This window comes from Rhinoderma darwinii, chromosome 2, assembly GCF_050947455.1.
Source record: "Rhinoderma darwinii isolate aRhiDar2 chromosome 2, aRhiDar2.hap1, whole genome shotgun sequence".
NCBI lineage: Eukaryota > Metazoa > Chordata > Amphibia > Anura > Rhinodermatidae > Rhinoderma > Rhinoderma darwinii.
Genome location: NC_134688.1, coordinates 26154031 through 26174935, shown reverse-complemented (window position 1 = coordinate 26174935; position 20905 = coordinate 26154031). Strand labels below are relative to the sequence as shown.

General features: G+C 41.0%; 1 protein-coding gene across 3 annotated transcripts in view; it reads left to right on the top strand.

The window, feature by feature from the left end:
- The window catches only part of MRE11 (MRE11 double strand break repair nuclease), a 297684-nt gene extending 277147 nt beyond the window's left edge, over nt 1-20537 (top strand). For all 3 annotated transcript variants that reach the window (XR_012881284.1, XM_075851486.1, XM_075851485.1), the window contains one exon: nt 18697-20537. Coding sequence is in view for 2 of the 3 variants with exons in the window: in XM_075851486.1 (XP_075707601.1) it covers nt 18697-18750 (54 nt within the window). In the remaining variant the exon portion in view is untranslated. The remainder of the gene's footprint in view (nt 1-18696) is intronic.
- Nucleotides 20538-20905: the final 368 nt, after the last annotated feature.

The following is a 20905-nucleotide window of genomic DNA, read 5'->3' as shown; positions in this document are numbered from 1 at the left end:
TTTTTAACCCTTCAGGCATTTCACAGGAATTAAAGCAAAGTGGAGGTGAAATTTGCAAATTTCATTTTTCTTGCTGAATTTCAATTTTATTCATTTTTTTTTTCTGTAACACAGAAGGTTTTACCAGAGAAACACTACTAAATATGTATTGTCCAGATTCTGCAGTTTTGAGAAATGTCCCACATGTGGCCCTACTGCGCTCGTGGACTAAAACACAAGCCCTAGAAGCAAAGAAGCACCTAGTGCATTTTGAGTCCTCTTTTTTATTAGAATATATTTTAGGCAGCATGCCAGGTTTGAAGAGGTGTTGAGGTGTCAAAACAGTAGGAATCCCCCAATAGTGACCCCATTTTGGAAACTACACCCCTCAAGGAATTCATTTAGGGTTGTTGTTACCATTTTGACCGCACAGTTTTTTCACAGCACGTATTTGAATTGGGCTCTGAAATGAAAAAAATGTCATTTTTTCCAATAACATGTCATTTGTGATCAAAATTTCTTATTTTCACAGGGAACAAAATACCCCATTTTGTTGCCCAATTTGTCCTTAGTGTGGCAATACCCCATTTGTGGTGATAAACTGCCGTTTGGGCCCATGGGAGGGCTCAGAAGGAAAGGAGCGCTATAGGTTTTCGGGTGCCATGTCGCATTTGCAGAGCCTCAGAGGTATCAAAGCAATGGAAACCCACCAAAAGTGACCCCATTTTGGAAACTACACCCCTCAAGGAATTCATTTATGGTTGTTGTTAGCATTTTGACCACACAGTTTTTTCACAGCACCTATTTCAATTGGGCTGTGACATTAAAAAAATGACATTTTTTCCAATAAGATGTAATTTTTTACGAAAATTTCTTATTTTCACAGGGAACAAAATACTCCATTTTGTTGCCCAATTTCTCCTGAGTGCATCAATACCCCATTTGTGGCAATAAACTGCCGTTTGGGCCCATGGGAGGCCTCAGAAGGGAAGGAGCGCTGTGTGTTCTTTGGAGTACAGATTTTGCTGGTTTGGTTTTCGGGTGCCATGTCGCATTTGCAGAGCCCCAGAGGTATCAAAGCAATGGAAACCCACCAGAAGTGACCCCATTTTGGAAACTACACCCCTCAAGGAATTCATTTATGGGTAATGTGACCATTTAGACTCCATAGTTTCTTCACAGAACTTATTTGAATTGGGCTGGGAATTTAAAAAAATATATATTTTTTCCAATAATATGTCATTTTAGCTCTAAAATTCTTATTTTCACAAGAAATAAAATACTCCATTTTGTTGCCCAATTTGTCCTGAGTGCGGCAATACCCCATTTGTGGTGATAAACTGACGTTTGGGCCCATGGGAGGGCTCAGAAGGAAAGGAGCGCTGTGTGTTCTTTGGAGTACAGATTTTGCTGTATTGGTTTTCGGGTGCCATGTCGCATTTGCAGAGCCCCAGAGGTATCAAAGCAATAGAAACCCACCACAAATGACCCCATTTTGGAAACTACACCCCTCAAGGAATTCATTTATGGGTGTTGTGACCATTTTGACCCCATAGTTTTTTCACAGAACTTATTTGAATTGGGCTGGGAATGAAAACAAAATTATTTTTTTCAAATAATATGTAGTTTTGGCTGAAAATTTCTTATTTTCACAAGAAACAAAATACCCCATTCTGTTGCGCAATTTGTTCTGAGTGCCGCAATACCCCATTTGTTGTGATAAACTGCCGTTTGGGCCCATGGGAGGGCTCAGAAGGAAAGGACCACCATTTGGCCTACTGGGGATTTTCTAGTGCGAAGTATGTATGCAGAAGCCCCTGAGGTACCAGTACAGTTGAAACCCGCAAGAAGTGACCCCGTTTTAAAAACTACACCCTTAAGGCATTCATCTAGAGGTGTAGTGAGCATTTTGACCGGAGACCTACACCCCATAAACTGTAATGTGGGTTCTCCCGGGTATGGCAATACCCTACATGTGGCTGTTATCAGCTGCCTGGACACACAGCAGGGCCCAGAGGGGAAAGACGAGGGGGGATAAGCTGTGTGGAGTGCATCAGGGTAAGTAAAATTGGGGTAAATTATAAACCAAGGGATGTATGATAAATTTTAAAACACTTTCATACAGAGCTCTGGTTATTCGGGACACGTGTCACATTGATATATTGTGTCATCCATTATCGCCCTCTTATAGCAGACTTTGCACCTCTTTTGACTTTTTCCCTTCTTGCCAGTTTGGGGAACTTCTCCTGGAAAGTGTTGCCCTGGTACGATGCGTGTGGGCTCGCTTCCAGAAGTACTGGGTGCCCCCCCTTCTTGGTCCCTAAAGATTAGGTTCTTGATAATCACCTCTTGAAATTCCAGGAAAGTTCCCGTCTGGCCTGCACATCGACGTAGCATGTACGCATTGTACAATGCCATCTGTATGATGTGCCCGGCCAGCTTCTTATACCACACCGCATGGCGCTGTAGGGCTTCAGGGCTTGATCTTACAAGTCCATCCCTCCCATGTACCTATTGTAGTCCAGGATGCAGTCTGGTTTGGGGGTGGCCTTTCCTTCATATATCCTAAACCTGTAGGTATACCCGGATGCACTCTCACAGCTTATACATCTTCACGCCATACCTTGCCCTCTTACCCGGCAGGTACTGGCGGAATTGAACCCTCCCTTTAAAATGTACCAGGGACTCATCATTAGAAATACACTTCTCGGGGGTGTATGCTTGGGAAAACCGGGCACTGGAACGGTCTAATAGGGGTCTCCGTTTATACAAACGGTCAAAACTGGGGTCATCTCGGGGTGGGCACGGCTCATTATCAGTATAATGTAAGAAGCGAAGTATTGCCTCATTTATTTATTTTTTTAGGTTCCAGTTCAGTTCTGAAGTTGCTTTGAGGGGCCCATATATTAGAAACCCCTATCAAATACCCCATTTTAGAAACTAGACCCCTCAAAGTATTCACAACAGCATTTAGAAAGTTTATGAACCCTTTAGGTGTTTCACCAAAATTTAGAGCAACGTAGGTGAAATTTACATTTTTTTTTTGTCAGAAAATCCTCTTTATACCATTTTTTTTATAACACAAAAGGATTTATCAGAGAAACGCAACTTAATATTTATTGCCCAGATTCTGCAGTTTTGAGAAATATCCCACATGTGGCCCTAGTGCGGTAATGGACTGAAGCGCCGGCCTCCGAAGCAAAGGAGCACTTAGTGGATTTTGAAGCCTCTTTTTTATTAGGCACCATGTCCGGTTTGAAGAGGTCTTGTGGTGCCAAAACATTGGGAACCCCCCAAAAGTGACCCCAATTTGGAAACTAGACCCCTTGAGGAATCCATTGTAGTTTTCTTGGGGTGCATGCAGCTTTTTGATCAGTTTTTATTCTATTTTTAGGTGGCGTGGTGACTAAAAAACAGCAATTGTACGATTGTTTTTTTTTTCGTTTTTTTTTTACAGCGTTCACCGTGCGCTATAAATGACATATTCACTTTATTCTGCGGGGCGATACGATTACGTCGATACCAGATGTTTATAGTTTTTTTTTTTATGTCTTATGGCGTTTGCACAATAAAATACGTTTTGTAAACAATCATTCACTTTTTGTGTTACCTTATTCTAAGAGCCAGAACTTTTTTATTTTTCCATCAATAAAGCCGTGCGAGGACTTATTTTTTGCGTAACGAACTGTAGTTTCGATCAGTACCATTTTTCGGTACATGCGACTTTTTGATCTCTTTTTATTCAATTTTTTGGGAGGTGAAGTGACCAAAGAATTGTGATTGTGGTTCGGTTTATTATTATTTTATTTTACGGCGTTCACCGTGCGGGATAAATAATGAAATAATTTTGTAGTTCAGGCCGTTACGGACGCGGCGATACCAATTATGTACAGTTTATTTGTTTGTTTATATATTTTTATTAATAATAAAGGACTGATAAGGGAAAAAGGGGGATTTTTACTTTTAATACTTTTAAATCTTTTATTTTCTTATTTTTACACATCTTTTTTTAACTTTTTTTTTACTTTATTACTTTGTCCCACTAGGGGACATGAGGGCAGGAGGCCCTGATCGCTATTCTAATACACTGCACTACATGCGTAGTGCAGTGTATTAGAACTGTCAGCTACTCACTGACAGCAAGCATAGTGAGTCCTGACGTTGTCAGGACCCACTAGGCTTCCGTCTATGGCATAGCCGGACGCCATTGTTTGGTGTCCGGTTGCCATAGTCACCATCGCCGGCCGCTATCGCGTAGCAGGCCGGCGATGGCAGCTTAACCCCTAAAAAGCCGCGATCTCTATAGAACGCTGCTTTTAAGGGGTTAATCAGCGGGGACACAGCGATCGGTCCCCGCTGTAGGAGCTGTGACAGCTGCTGAACAAGACAGCAGCGTCACAGCTCCTGTATGTGTCGGGAGGACGGCCGAAACGGCCGTTACTCCCGAGACGTACTATTACGGCATGGAGCGCGAACGATACAGCTGCCATGACGTAATAGTACGTCAAGGAGCGGGAAGGGGTTAAAGAAGACTATTTATTTTTCCGAGGACCGTAGGAACCTTAATTGCAGTGTCCTGTTGAAATATTCATCCCTATTTATTAGATAAATAGGTACAAGATAGATAGATAGATAGATAGATAGATAGATAGATAGATAGATAGATAGATAGATAGATAGATAGATAGATAGATAGATAGAAATACAAAAGTCCAGCAGCACAGCCTGTGTTTGGGTGCAAGCCCTAGGGAAATGACCAAAGTCAAATATACATATATGAGCGATCAATGTATGTAATGATGTATATACATATAGAGCGATCAAAAAATAGGCAGCACTCCATAGAATTCTACGTAGTGCTGCCTATTTTTCGATTGATAGATATGAGAAAGATAGATAATATGAAAGATAGATAATATTAGATAGATAATACGTGAGATAGATAGAATATCCTAAAATGGCGAGAGCACACTGCGAACACTAATGTCACCTAAATGCTATAGATAAATAAATATGCATTACTGCTAAATCTATTTACAATAGGGAGGTTCTTAGCGCACATTTTGATCAAATTGTGTGAGCCCACCTGCCACGACAAGGCGACCTCTGAGGTGGGAACCTACGCTGCACATACACCCAACTGGGACTAAGCCTACATATGTCCAGTGATGGTAGGAACCCGCATTAAACTATTAAAAATCTCCCAGGCCAGAATGGGAGGAGTGCAAGATCAAAAATGGAGGCAGTCAACCCCACATATATGCAATACATAAGAGGGAACAAAGTTTGATCAGCACATTCCAACAAAATGAAACAAAAGATGTATACAAGTGCAAGGAAGCCTAAGACTGCAAACAATACAATATCCAAAAATGACGACAGCACTCCGTGAAGGCTAGTGTCACCTAAGCGCTATAGATTAATAAATATGCATTACTTCTGAATTTACTTACAATAGTGAGGTTCACCTTACACAATATTGTATTGTTTGCAGTCTAAGGGCCTGTTCACATCAGCGTTGGCTTTCCGTTCCGGGGTTCCGTCTGAGGTTTCCGTCGGGTGAACCCCGCAACTGAAAGTCAAACTGAAAGTCAAACTGAAATCACAGTTTCCGTCACCGTTCCGGCAGGTTTCTGTTTTAATGACGGAATCAATAGCGCAGTCGACTGCGCTATTGATTCCGTCTGAAAAACGGAAACCTGCCGGAATGGTGACGAACGGAAACCATTAGCAATGTTTCCGCCACCATTGATATCAATGGTAACGGAAGCTGTGGTTTCAGTTTAACTTTCCATTGCGGGATTCACCCGACGGAAACCTCCGAAGGAACCCCGGAACGGAAAGGCAACGCTGATGTGAACAGGCCCTTAGGCTTCTTTGCACGTGTAATGTTTTGTTTCATTTTGTTGGAATGTGCGGATCAAACTTTGTTTTCTGATAGATAGATAGATAGATAGATAGATAGATAGATAGATAGATAGATAGATAGATAGATAGATAGATATGAGATAGATAGATAGATAGATAGATAGATAGATAGATAGATAGATATGAGATTTTTGATTTAACATGTCAGACATGTCTCCTGATCACAAAAGTTCTTAAAAGCGTACACACCGCGATGACGTCTAATTACTGTACCTCTGCTGGTGCCATTCTTATGTGGGTAATTATTTTCCTTTTTCATTAATTCGAATGTTTTTTTTCGCACTAGATATCTGTCTGAATTTTTCTTTATATTGTGTTAAAATTAGTTTTACAATTAAAATACATAAAAAAAATGAATCTAATCTTACCTAGCTGCAAGCCATTAGTTATAAACAGTCTAGAAATGAACATTAACAAAACACTTATCACGTCTCAGAAAATAATAGCAAGAACATAAAAAAGATTGTAAGTATTAGTATGCAGTAGGATCGTGAAATGTCTTGCACACAGTCACAAACCTGCCGATCAGGATAGAATTATAGTAGTTAAGTCCCTATCTATTGGGGACAGTATTTCTATAGTTAAATTCTCATCTAGAGGGGGTAGTATTGTGGGAGTATTGTTTTTGTTCATATAGGGCAGTATTATATAAGTTATAGTATTGTTGAGCTGTATTCTAATACAGTAGAATTCCATTAACTTTTTATTAATAGGACCTGATCTCAATTACAGGACACCTACTAAAAAGTATATAATTGTAGAAGACAGGCCGAACTTAAATGTTTACGTCAAATACTGCCTATAATATAATGGCTATATCACAGAAAGATAGAGAACGGTCAGCCATAACTCTAAGGGTATGTGCACACACACTAATTACGTCCGTAATTGACGGACGTATTTCGGCCGCAAGTCCCGGACCGAACACAGTGCAGGGAGCCGGGCTCCTAGCATCATACTTATGTACGATGCTAGGAGTCCCCTGCCTCGCTGCAGGACAACTGTCCCGTACTGTAATCATGTTTTCAGTACGGGACAGTAGTTCCACGGAGAGGCAGGGACTCCTAGCATCGTACATAACTATGATGCTAGGAGCCCGGCTCCCTGCACTGTGTTCGGTCCACTACTTGCGGCCGAAATACGTCCGTCAATTACGGACGTAATTAGTGTGTGTGCACATACCCTAAAAGGACTGACAAGTGGGATGAATAAGTTTGTTTATCTCACTACAATGGCGCCTGACGAGAGGTAGGATATAATTGCAGTCAGTTTTTGAATTTGATGTGTTGGAAGCAGGAAAAATGGGCAAGTGTAAGGATCTGAGCGACAAGGGCCAAATTGTGATGTCTAGACGACTGGGTCAGAACATCTCCAAAACAGCCAGTCTTATGGGGTGTTCCCGGTAGGCTGTGGTTAGTATCTACCAAAAGTGCTCCAAGGAAGGACAACCGGTGAACCAGCAGATGGGTCATGGGCACCCAAGGCTCATTGATGGGCAAGAGGAGCGAGGGCTAGCCTGTCTGGTCCGATTCCTCAGAAGAGCTACTGCAGTATAAATCACTGAAAAAAATTCTGCTGGCTATGATAGAAAGATGTCATAACACGCAGAGCATCACAGCTAGTTGAGTTTGGTGCTTCGTAGCCACAGACCAATCAAAGTGCCCATGCTGACCATTGTCCACCTCCGAAAGCACCTACAATGGGCAAATGTGGATTAGAACTGGACCATGGAGCAATGGAAGAAGGTGGCCTGGTCTGATGAATTAAGTCACGGTCGGATGAATGTACGTCGCGTACCTGGGGAATACCAGGTACACTATGGGAAGAAGACAAGCTGGCGGGGGCAGTGTGATGCTATGGGTAATGTTCTGCTGGGAAACCATGGATCCTATCATTTATGTCGATGCTACTTCGATACGTACCACCTACCTAATCATTATTGCAGACCAAGTGCACTCTTTCATGGCAATGGTATTACTTAATGACAGTGACCTTTTTTAGAAGGAAAAAGTCCCTGCCACACTGCAAAAAATTGTTCAGGAATAATTTGAGGAACATGACAGAGTTCAAGGTGTTGACTTGGCCTTCAAATTCCCCAGATCACAATATGATTGAGCGTCTGTGAGATGTGCTGAAAAAATAAGTCTGATCTATGAGGGCCGCACCTCACATCTTACAGGACTTAAAGAATCTGCTGCTAACATCTTGGCACCAGAAACCACAGGGACCTTCAGAGGTCTTGTGGAGTCCAAGCCACGATGGGTCAGAGCTATTTTGGCTGCACGAGGAGCGACCTACACAAAAAAGGCAGGTGGTTTTAATGTTATGGCTGATCGGTGTATATACAGGATAGATAGATATATATGAGATAGATCGATAGATGGATATATATGAGAAAGATATTAAATAGATAGATAGATAGATAGATAGATAGATAGATAGATAGATAGATAGATAGATAGATAGATAGATAGATAGATAGATAGATAGATATGAGATAGATAGATAGATAGATAGATAGATAGATAGATAGATAGATAGATAGATAGATAGATAGATAGATAGATAGATAGATATGAGATATATAGATAGATATGAGATATATAGATAGATATGAGATATATAGATAGATATGAGATATATAGATAGATATGAGATAGATAGATATGAGATAGATAGATAGATAGATAGATAGATAGATAGATAGATAGATAGATAGATAGATAGACTACCGTGAGTTTTCATGGAAAACACAAAATTGTCTAGGTGACCCCAAACTTTTGAACGGTAGTGTAGATAGATAGATAGATATTAGATAGATAGATAGATAGATAGATAGATAGATAGATAGATAGATAGATAGATAGATAGATAGATAGATAGATAGACTACCGTTCAAAAGTTTAGGGTCACTTAGAAATTTCATTTCTTTTGAAAGAACAGCACAGTTTTTTTCAATGAAGATAACATTAAATTAATCAGAAATACACTCTATACATTGTTAATCTGCTAAATGACTATTCTAGCTGCAAACGTCTGGTTTTTAATGCAATATCTACATAGGTGTATAGAGGCCCATTGCCAGCAACCATCACTCCAGTGTTCTAAAGGTACATTGTGTTTGCTAACTGTGTAAGAAGGATAATGGATGATTAGAAAACACTTGAAAACCCTTGTGCAATTATGTTAGCACCGCTGTAAACAGTTTTGCTGTTTAGAGGAGCTATAAAATTGACCTTCCTTTGAGCTAGTTGAGAATCTGGAGCATTACATTTGTGGGTTCTATTAAACTCTCAAAATGGCTAGAAAAAGAGAGCTTTCATGTGAAACTCGACAGTCTATTCTTGTTCTTAGAAATTAAGGCTATTCCATGCGAGAAATTGCCAAGTAACTAAAGATTTCCTACAACGGTGTGTACTACTCCCTTCAGAGTACAGCACAAACAGGCTCTAACCAGAGTAGAAAGAGAAGTGGGAGGCCCCGCTGCACAACTGAGCAACAAGACAAGTACATTAGAGTCTCTAGTTTGAGAAATAGACGCCTCACAGGTCCTCAACTGGCAGCTTCATTAAATAGTACCCGCAAAACGCCAGTGTCAACGTCTACAGTGAAGAGGCGACTCCGGGATGCTGGCCTTCAGGGCAGAGTGGCAAAGGAAAAGCTATATCTGAGACTGGATAATAAAAGGAAAAGATTAATATGGGCAAAAGCACACAGACATTGGACAGAGGAAGATTGGAAAAAAGTGTTATGGACAGACGAATCGAAGTTTGAGGTGTTTGGATCACACAGAAGAACATTTGTGAGACGCAGAACAACTGAAAAGATGCTGGAAGAGTGCCTGACGCCATCTGTCAAGCATGGTGGAGGTAATGTGGTGGTCTGGGGTTGCTTTGGTGCTGGTAAAGTAGGAGATTTGTACAAGGTAAAAGGGATTTTGAATAAGGAAGGCTATTACTCCATTTTGCAACGCCATGCCATACCCTGTGGACAGCGCTTGATTGGAGCCAATTTCATCCTACAACAGGACAATGACCCAAAGCACACCTCCAAATTATGCAAGAACTATTTAGGGAAGAAGCAGGCAGCTGGTATTCTATCTGTAATGGAGTGGCCAGCGCAGTCACCAGATCTCAACCCCATTGAGCTGTTGTGGGAGCAGCTTGACCGTATGGTACGCAAGAAGTGCCCATCAAGCCAATCCAACTTGTGGGAGGGGCTTCTGGAAGCATGGGGTGAAATTTCTCCCGATTACCTCAGCAAATTAACAGCTAGAATGCCAAAGGTCTGCAATGCTGTAATTGCTGCAAATGGAGCATTCCAAGACCAAAGCAAAGTTTGAAGAAGAAAATTATTATTTCAAATAAAAATCATTATTTCTAACCTTGTCAATGTCTTGACTATATTTTCTAGTCATTTTGCAACTCATTTGATAAATATAAGTGTGAGTTTTCATGGAAAACACAAAATTGTCTGGGTGACCCCAAACTTTTGAACGGTAGGATAGATAGATAGATAGATAGATAGATAGATAGATAGATAGATAGATAGATAGATAGATAGATAGATAGATAGATAGATAGATATCAGATAGATAGATATCAGATAGATAGATAGATAGATAGATAGATAGATAGATAGATAGATAGATAGATAGATAGATAGATATCAGATAGATAGATAGATAGATATCAGATAGATAGATATCAGATAGATAGATAGATAGATATCAGATAGATAGATAGATAGATATTAGATAGATAGATAGATAGATATTAGATAGATAGATAGATAGATATTAGATAGATAGATAGATAGATAGATAGATAGATAGATAGATAGATAGATAGATAGATAGATAGATAGATAGATAGATAGATAGATAGATAGATAGATAGATAGATAGATATCAGATAGATAGATATCAGATAGATAGATATCAGATAGATAGATAGATATCAGATAGATAGATATCAGATAGATAGATATCAGATAGATAGATAGATATCAGATAGATAGATATCAGATAGATAGATATCAGATAGATAGATATCAGATAGATAGATAGATATCAGATAGATAGATAGATAGATAGATAGATAGATAGATATCAGATAGATAGATATCAGATAGATAGATATCAGATAGATAGATAGATATCAGATAGATAGATAGATAGATAGATAGATAGATAGATAGATAGATAGATAGATAGATAGATAGATAGATAGATAGATAGATAGATAGATAGATAGATAGTTGCTGTCTTAAGGTAACTCCAAATGTAACAGAGTTTTTCCGCCTTGGATTCCAGCGCAAATATTCGGCAAGTTTCTAATGCAAGTTTTTCTGCAGCTTTTGCTTGGATTTTACCCTGCATTGTAAATGGTAAAATCCATGGTGAAAATCTGCAACGTTTTCCCAAAAGAAAATACTTTGCATTTTCTGATTTTCACACAGATTTTTTTCCACTACGTGTGGATGGGCTTTTTAGAACCCCATCCACATGAATTGTACTGTAAATTACAGCAGATTTACAGTGCAGAATCCACAACACAAATCTGCAGCAATACTGCCACATCTGACTGGGGCTTAAGTCCTTCTCTAAAATTCTCATTATTTCTGGACTACCATTTGTTGGGTTAAAAAAAAATTCAGGAATGTCAATTAACTCTTGATGGGCATCAAAGTATAAGACTTCTAGTGTTAATACTTGACCTTTCCCTACTGACAGTCGCCTCTACCCAGAGTCATGACAAGTCGTCTATAGTGACAGGCTGTGTTGTGTTTTGTATCATGTGAATGAATGAATGACACCATTACTCACTGGGAAAAACAGGGAGGCAGTACTGTCTGTGCCTACATTATCTACAGTGAGAGACAGGAAAGCAGAATTATCTCTGCCTACATCGTTTACATTGGATACAAGGAATACTAGCCGTGCCTACATCATTTACAAGGACAGGTAGTAAGTACCATTACTGCCTGCATTATTTATTGGGTAGCAGTACCGTCTGTAACTAAATTATCCACAGTGAGAGACAGGGAGGCAGTAATATCTATACCTACATCATTTGCATGGGGAGACTGGAAGTACTATCCGTGACCACATCATTTGCAAAGATAGGCAGCACCATTGATCCCTGCATCATTTATTGGGTCGACTGTACTGTCTGTGACTACATTATCTACATTGAGAGACAAGGATGCAGTAATATCTGTGCCTATATCATTTACAGTGCGAGACAGGGAGGCAGAACTATAGTTGTGGTCAACTTTATTGGCACCCTAAATTTTAAGTGGGCAATGTAAAATATCTCCTGAAATAAAGTGTTTATTGAAACCGCTTGGGTCTACATAAATTCATATGTTTTATACAGATAAACAAAGGACACAAAACTACCAAATAAAAAAGGTAGAAAAGAAAATGAAAATAATGCCAGAACTCGATTATTGGCACCCAGTGTTCAGTGAGAAACAAGGACAACATAAGACTAAGGCCTCATGCACACGACCGTGCTCGTAATTACGACTCGTAGATACGAGCACGGCCGGCCACAGGCAGCCGGCCGTTTTTCCGAGCCGTGCCCCCATTATAAAGTATAGCAGCACGGCCCGTAAAATAAAAAAATAGAACATGTTCTATCTTTTTAACGGCACGGGCACCTTCCCGTGAGAAAACGGGAAGGTACCCGTGGCTAACAGAAGTCTATCGGCCTGTTATTTCGGGTCGTAATTACGACCCGCAATAACGGGTGTTTTTATGGTCGTGTGCATGAGGCCTAACCAGTGATTGAGGTATTAGACTCGCGTGTCCACACCTTGTCAGTGCTCACATTAGCCTATGAATAGTGGCTTTAAATTAAAATGGCACTTATATTCTTTGTCCACAACGAAAAAGTTGAGAGACGTTTGAGCAGACCAGAGATTCTATTGTCATCCAGCACAAGCAGTCTTAAGGGTACAAGAATATCTCCAAAGACCTTGACATCACTACTTCAGCGGGTCCAAATGTTATCGACAAGTTTGCTCTTGGAACAGTCAAGAACGTGGTGGAAATTGTGGAAAAGAAACCACGTCCAAAGAACTTCTGGCTGAACTGTAGACAAGTGGAGTGATGTTTTCAACGTGTATCATACACCGCACCCTGAAAAAAAGAAAGGCTCTATGGGCAAAGAAAGATCTAACTGCTTAACGAAAAGCATAAAAAGGTGCGACTGAATTGTGCTGAAACTTACTTAGACAAACCACAATCCTTCTTGGACAAGTGGAGTGATGTCCTATGGACAGATGACACCAAAATAGAGCTCTTTGGCAGTGCAGACCAGCGTTTATAGACGACTAAATAAAACCTATAAGGAAAAGTGCCCCCTACCTACAGTGGGACATGGTGAAGGATCTATAATTTTTTGGGCTGCTTTGCTACCTACATTGCGGGAATGAAGACCTTGAATGTGTTACAGACAAGTGCAAGACGCTCACAGATGGCCACAAAAATGTTTGGAGGCAACATTGTTGCCAAAGATTGTACAACCAAGAATTAGGAAAGGTACGCATGTAGCCATCTTCAAGTTTATTCTGATAACTTGCTGCAGCGTGATATCACACAACAAAAGTCATTGAAAAAGTCAAGATAAGAGATCTAGCCACTGGGTATTTAATGCGTTAAAAGTCAAGATATAGATTGTTAGGGTATGTGCACACACACTAATTACGTCCGTAATTGACGGACTTATTTCGGCCGCAAGTACCGGACCGAACACAGTGCAGGGAGCCGGGCTCCTAGCATCATACTTATGTACGATGCTAGGAGTCCCTGCCTCGCTGCAGGACAACTGTCCCGTACTGAAAACATGTTCCCCGTGCTCCGGTCACGGGGTCGGGTTTCAGTACTGGACAGTTGTCCTGCAGCGAGGCAGGGACTCCAAGCATCGTACATAAGTATGATGCTAGGAGCCCAGCTCCCTGCACTGTGTTCGGTCCGGTACTTGCGGCCGAAATACGTCCGTCAATTACGGACGTAATTAGTGTGTGTGCACATACCCTTACATCTTTATCTATCCATGTCATAGATTGTTTTTTTCTTATTTATTCTATGTAATCCCGGATTTTCATCTTTTTGGATAAATGATTTTGGACATGCTATTAAAATAATCAATCAGTGATCGACAAAACTATCAAGGGTGCCAATAATGTTGACCACAAATGTATCTGTACCTGCATCGAATACATGGCGGCTGTTGTTCCTACATTATTTGCAGGGAGATGGTACTGTCTGTTCTTACATCCACAGGGAGTGACCGGAAAGCAGTACTGCTTGTGCTTACATCCACAGGGAGAGAGAGGGAGGCAGTACTGGCTGTTCTTACATCCACAGGTAGACAGGACTGTTTGTGCCTACATCCACAAGGAGAGACAGGGAGGCAGTATTGTCTATTCTTACATCCACAGAGAGAGACAGGGAGACAATACTGTCTGTTCTTACATCCACAAGGAGAGACAGGGAGGCAGTACTGTGTGTACCTACATCAACAGGGAGGCAGTACTGTCTGTTCTTCCATCCACAGAAAGGCAGCACTGTCTATTCTTACATCCACAGGGAGAGACAGGGAGGCAGTACTGTCCTTCCAACCACAAAAAAGACAGGGAGACAGTACTGTCTATTCTTACATCCACAGAGAGATACAGGGAGGCAGTAGTGTCTATTCTTACATCCACAGGGAGGCAGTACTGTCTGTACTTCCATCCACAGGAAGGCAGTACTGTTTATTCTAACATCCACACAAAGAGACAGGGAGTACTAGCCGTACTTACATCCAAAGGAAGAGACAGGGAGGCAGTACTGTCTGTTTCTACATAATTTTCTAGGATGTAATGCTGCTTTTGAAGTAACCACATCATCAAAATGAAACCTAAGCAGAGATAATAGTCATCCTGCTGTCATGTTGGTTCTTACGTAACTGCTTAGTTCCCATGACGTACTAATACATCATGGGACAGCAAGGGGTTAAAAGTTACTCAATGAAAATATCGTGAACATTGTCAGATAGCAGATGATGAACGAAGAACCCCAGCTTGCCCTGGCCACCCAGGCCTGCTCAGAAGTTCCTACTATTAATATGCAGACTTTTGCATTCATGTCATGTAGGCTTTCCTTTGTATGAGATGTAGCTTTAGATCCAGCTATGAGTGATCCAAATCTGACACACTCACAGCTTCAGCTCAAGGGAACCGAATTTCCTTTCTTAACATTTAAAGTCATTTACAGCTTCAGTGACCCCCAAGTCAAGGAGTTAAAGCCCAGTGTGATATGCCTGTTAATGGCTGCATCGTGTAACCCTTTACATCCTGTATGTCGTTATTATTTGTATTTATGTTGTTACCAGTGCCCTGTGAAGTCTGTTATATGAGGCCTGAATCTAATTTGTAAGAACATAAATAAATTGTGAATAATTTGTTTAGACAATTTTTTTAAATAGACTTCACGAAAACATCGTAATGTGCGTCAACCTTCTGTTCCTTAGGAAAAAGCAGAGGTGTACTGTAGCTTGACATTGCTGATGCAATTTTTACCAGGACCCCCAAAGCCATTTATAGTACTGCTATCCTCTCATGAAGCAAAAGGGTCTTTAGAACACATCAGGTTCCTATGTCCAGATGTAGCTGGAACCTCTGCACCACCAATATTTATTTCACATGGAAAAGCCCACTGCAAGTCAAGATGATGGTTCAGAGAGGCATATTACAAAAAAAATTGAGACATTACTCTCCAGTATACTTCCTGGTGTTTTACAAGTTATTCCTAAAGAGGTTGCAATTGAATATTAGGACTCATGATATATACATCGTCGATATACCTATTTTCATTCTTGTCTTGAGACTTAATCAATGATCTTTTATAGGACCTGCCAGGATATATGCTCAACATTGTCTTCTCTCTTTTCGTTTTCCTCTGGGTCATGCAGGGTCTACAATATTTCATGTTACTATTCTATAGCAATTTGCTATGTAGGCAACTAATACCTAAATTCCACACTACTAAATGATGAAAATTGATGTGGTGTCTATCCTGACCCTATTTGTTGTATTGTCCTGTCAGTTAAATTTCCATTCATAGCACTAATGGTAGTTTCTTGAATAATGTTAATTACTATTTAGCTGTACTTCTCGTATTTGAAAGTGTGGCTGCAGTCCACACTGTCATTAAAGTGTCCATCGAAGTCTGATCTCCAGCCCTATCTGACATTAGGCATGGAGATGCACATATAGTAATTAATAGAACCCGTGCCCGATACTCTCTAAGCATCGTATGTTTGCCTGGCTACTGTACCGCCTAGCGTGCATTAAGGTATCTCGACGCCTGATGTCAGAAGAAGTGGGATATCAGACATGGAGGGACACTTTGAAGGGGTTGTACAGGATTAGAAAACATGTTTGCTTTCTTCCAGAAACAGCGCCATACCTGTCCATAGGTTTTGTCCAGTATTGCAGTTCAGCTCCATATAAGTGAATTGGGCTGAGCTGCAAAATCACACACAACTTGTAAACAGGTGTTGCGCTGTTCCTAGAAGAAAGCAGCAATGTTTTCTAATCCTGCACAACCCCTTTAATAATCACCTTCACAACAGTAACATGCATCCGTTACAGTAAAATAAGAAATCAGAGTCACCCCACTTCGCGTGTTTCGCCGTTATCCAACATCCTCAGGGATTTAGAGGCAATAGAAATGATTTCTATTGACTTTAGTCAGTGTCGCTCTAATGACTAGAGGAGAGGTGTAAAGCTGTCTGATCCATCCAAATGTTCAATGCATGAGGGAATCCTCTTCTGACGGTAGTCTAGTCACCATTGACTGCTTAGTAAATCTCCCCCACTATATTCACCTGCTGGTTATTGTAGACACAGGAAAGCCGCCCTCTGTTCTATTATTTTAAGGAATGTCGTCTGTGAGGGACATGTTTTTGAATATTAAAGAAGACTTTAAAGAGGCTCTGTCACCAGATTTTGCAACCCCTATCTGCTATTGCAGCAGATCGGCGCTGCAATGTAGATTACAGTAACGTTTTTATTTTTAAAAAACGAGCATTTTTGGCCAAGTTATGACCATTTTCGTATTTATGCAAATGAGGCTTGCAAAAGTACAACTGGGCGTGTTGAAAAGTAAAAGTACAACTGGGCGTAATATTTTGCATTAATTTTACTATTTTTTATTATTAGGATTATAATTGATATAAAATATGTCAAAACACATAACTTCCAAAAATAATTTAGTTTATAACTAACATCATTATAGGTGGTGCAGAGGTTGCAAACTTGAAGCCTGAAGGGTCCCAATAGATCACTCTGCCCCATATGAGGAGACCAATACTAAATATGATGCCTTTTGCATTGGAGCCCAGGAGCCTTAAAGGGGATATAACCCCCATCACCCCTGTATATAAATAACCCCATCACCCCTGCATATAACTGCCATCATCCCTATGTATTACCCCGAACATCCCTAGGTATAACCCCCAACATCCCTGTGTATAATCCCCAACATCCTATACCTGGGATGATGGCAGTTATATACAGGAATGATGGGGGTAATAGACAGGGATGTTGGGGGTAATAGACTTGGATGATGGGCGTCACATACAGGTATGATGGGGGTCATAACCCCATCAGCCCTGTATTTATGTAGCAATCGGGGCACGCAGAGATTGAGGAATAACAACGCCGCCCTCTCCTACATCAGAGAGTAGGAGGAGCAGAGGGCGTGTACTAGGAGAGACGATGCTCCGCGCACTTCCGACTGAACAAAGGCACGGCGCATCATCAACTACATGTAGGATCTATTCATACGACCCTGTCCGAGTGTCGTATGACCGTCATATGGTCCGTTTTTCTCGGCCGTTTTGCATCCGTTCCAGGCCGTGTTATTTTGATCCGTTTTAGAAACGGATGAATTTCATTTGTAAATTTTCTGACACACTGCCCTCTGTAGATAATTCCACAGCCCCCCTGTAGGTAATGCCACACAGCCCCTCTTGTAGGTAGTGCCGCAGAGCCCATATATGGACAGGGAAGTGAGGGACATCTCCTGGAGAGGAATCCCCAGCCACAGCTTTGGCCAAAGCTCTGGCTAGGGATTCCGCTCCTACAGGGAGCAGCAGAATACCCTCCTCCTACATTACAGGCAGTGGGCCGGGCGGATGTTTCATGAGCTCTTCAGAGCTCCGCCTCTGATCCCACTTATTGTAAACACGGTTGATCATAGTACACACCCACTCCTCCTCCTGTCTCGTCGTCCACGCCTCTTCCTCCTTCTCGGCCATGTTACGGCTGTTCTTTGAAGTGTGAGGAGGAGGCGTGGACAACAAGATAGGTGGAGGAGGGGGCGTGTACTACGATGGATGACGATCCGTGTTTTTGCTCAGCCAGCACTTCCGACTGAACAGAAGCACAGCGTATCATCAACTGTGTTTACAGGCAGTAAATTTAAATGCCTATAAATTTAGTTGATTACACGCCGTGCCTTTGTTCAGCCGGAAGAGCTGCCTGAGCAAAGACCCGAAATGTCACAGGAAATGAAAAATGTACTCCTGGTGCGGTCAAGTGAACGCAAATTATAAGTATGTAACGCTGCCACATATAAATTATATATATTATATTAGATAAGTAAATGTACATGTCCCGTTAGGTAAAAATAAAATGTATTCCTGGACAACCCCTTTAAGTTACACCTCTGCTTATATGTTATATGTAAGAGGAGTTTCAAATAAAACCTTTTTTTTTTTTTCATTGCAGGATGAGTTTGATCCTTTCAAGAGCACTGCTCCGTCTAGAAGAAATCGACGATAGATCTTATTAGCCCCATTAAGGCTGTCATCACGTTCTTCCACTTTGTCAACAGTAACAAGAGGCATCCGAGAACTATCCAACCTCCCTATTTTGTTAACATTTATCTGCCCTTTTCACTCCAATATGCACTAATATTGTGACGGCAATGTATTGATCATATGTCTGTAGTTGTCTAAGTCGTCTTCTGCCATTAGCGGGTTAGTACAGTCTTCCTAGTTGTACTGAGTTAAACTAATCTGTTCATGGAATAGTCTATAATCAAATATAAATCTTAAGATTTTTTTTTTACATAATTTATATGTTGCTGTAACAAGTTGAAGTTTATTATTCAGACTCCTGCTGTGCCTTATGCATTTATGATACATGGAATCGTACTGGAAAGCCTGCTATGTTCCAGCTTCTGTGCAAACGATATTTCTAGCATTCCCCATCCTACCATTGTCAGGAGATAGAGAATGCCTGGAAGCTGCTAAAGATTGACAATAACTGTAGAACTACTAATGACCAAGACTGACAACAGCCGTAAAACTGATAATTGATAGCAGCTAAGACTGACAACAGCTAAGACTGACAACAGCTAAGACTGACAACAGCTAAGACTGACAACAGCTAAGACTGACAACAGCTAAGACTGACAACAACTAAGACTGACAACAGCTAAGACTGACAACAGCTGTAGGATTGATAGTTGAGAACAGTTAAGACTGACAATCGACTATTTATTCCGTCAAAACGACAGAACCCTCGCACAACGGAGACAAACGGAAACCATTGGCACCGGATCTGTCACCATTGAAATCAGTGGTTATGGAAACGGAAACCTACAGTTTCCGTTTGTGTCTGTCAGGGCTCCGTTCCAACGGAAAGCATTGACGGAACAGAGCCCTAGCGCAGATGTGAACGAAGCCTAAGACTGACAACAGCTGTAGAAGTGATAGTTGACAACAGCCAAGACTGACAACATCTAAAGAACTGATAGTTGACAACGACTAAGGCTGCATTTACACGAGCGTATCAGATTCACGTTCGTAAAAAACACTCTTGAATCTGGTCCGTGTGTGTTGCGTGTATGTATCAGTGTGCTTTGCGAGTGGCATGTGTTTTTCACACACTCGCAAAGCACATCTTTCAATTGAATTGATGCGCAAATCATGCACCGCACACGGATGTGTATCCATGTGTGGTGCGTGTTTTTCATGCACCCATTGACTTCAATGGGCGCGTAGGTGCGCGAAAAGGCACCAATACAGGACATGCAGGGAGTTTCACGCAGCGGACTCTCTCTGCGTGAAAACTCACGCATGTGTGAACGGCCCCATTGAAATCAATGGGCGCGTATGTTGTGCTTGATTTCCATGCGCAGCACACGAACGTTATTCACACTCGTGTGGATGGGCCCGAAGACTGACAACAGCTAAAGAACTAATAGTTGACAATGACTAAGACTGACAACAGCTTTCGAAAAGAAAAATTGACAACAATTAAAGAACTGCTAGTTAATATTAGCCAAGGCAGACAACAACTAAAGAAGTGATAGTTGATAACAGCTGTAGAAATGATAGTTGACAATGACAAAGACCGGCAAAAGCTGTACAAATGATAGTTGACAATAGCCAAGACTGACAACCGCTTTAGAATTACTAGTTGACATTGATGTAGACTGACAGCAACTGGAGAGCTGGTACTTGACAGTAGAAAACACAGTCTAAAACTGTAGAGACTCATGTTTTTATTGTTTGTTAGATTGGTCAATACCTTTTTCTTAGAAAATAAACCGAGAAATCTGACAGCAGGTGTTCAATTGCCCATCAATGCCACCACAGGGGAATGAAGCTTTACTCATTTCCATTTTAAATTAATATGTTGTCTGTGTAATGCATGGAAATCCTGGGTTCTCCAGAGAGAGAGAGTGAGAGACTCTTTAAAGCTGCTCTGAAAATTAATTCATAGCAGCTTTAAGCAAGCAGTGGTCGTGTTCAGCCCTGTTGCTTTCCTAAAAGAGTTTTTCCCACTTTAGTAAGTGATGGTCTATTGCTAGGATCTACAGGGACCCCCATGGTTCTTAGTGAAGTGCTGCGGCACAGGGACCCCCATGGTTCTTAGTGAAGTGCTGCGGCTTCTTTACTGATTTTCTCAAAGCAGGGCACCAGTAGCG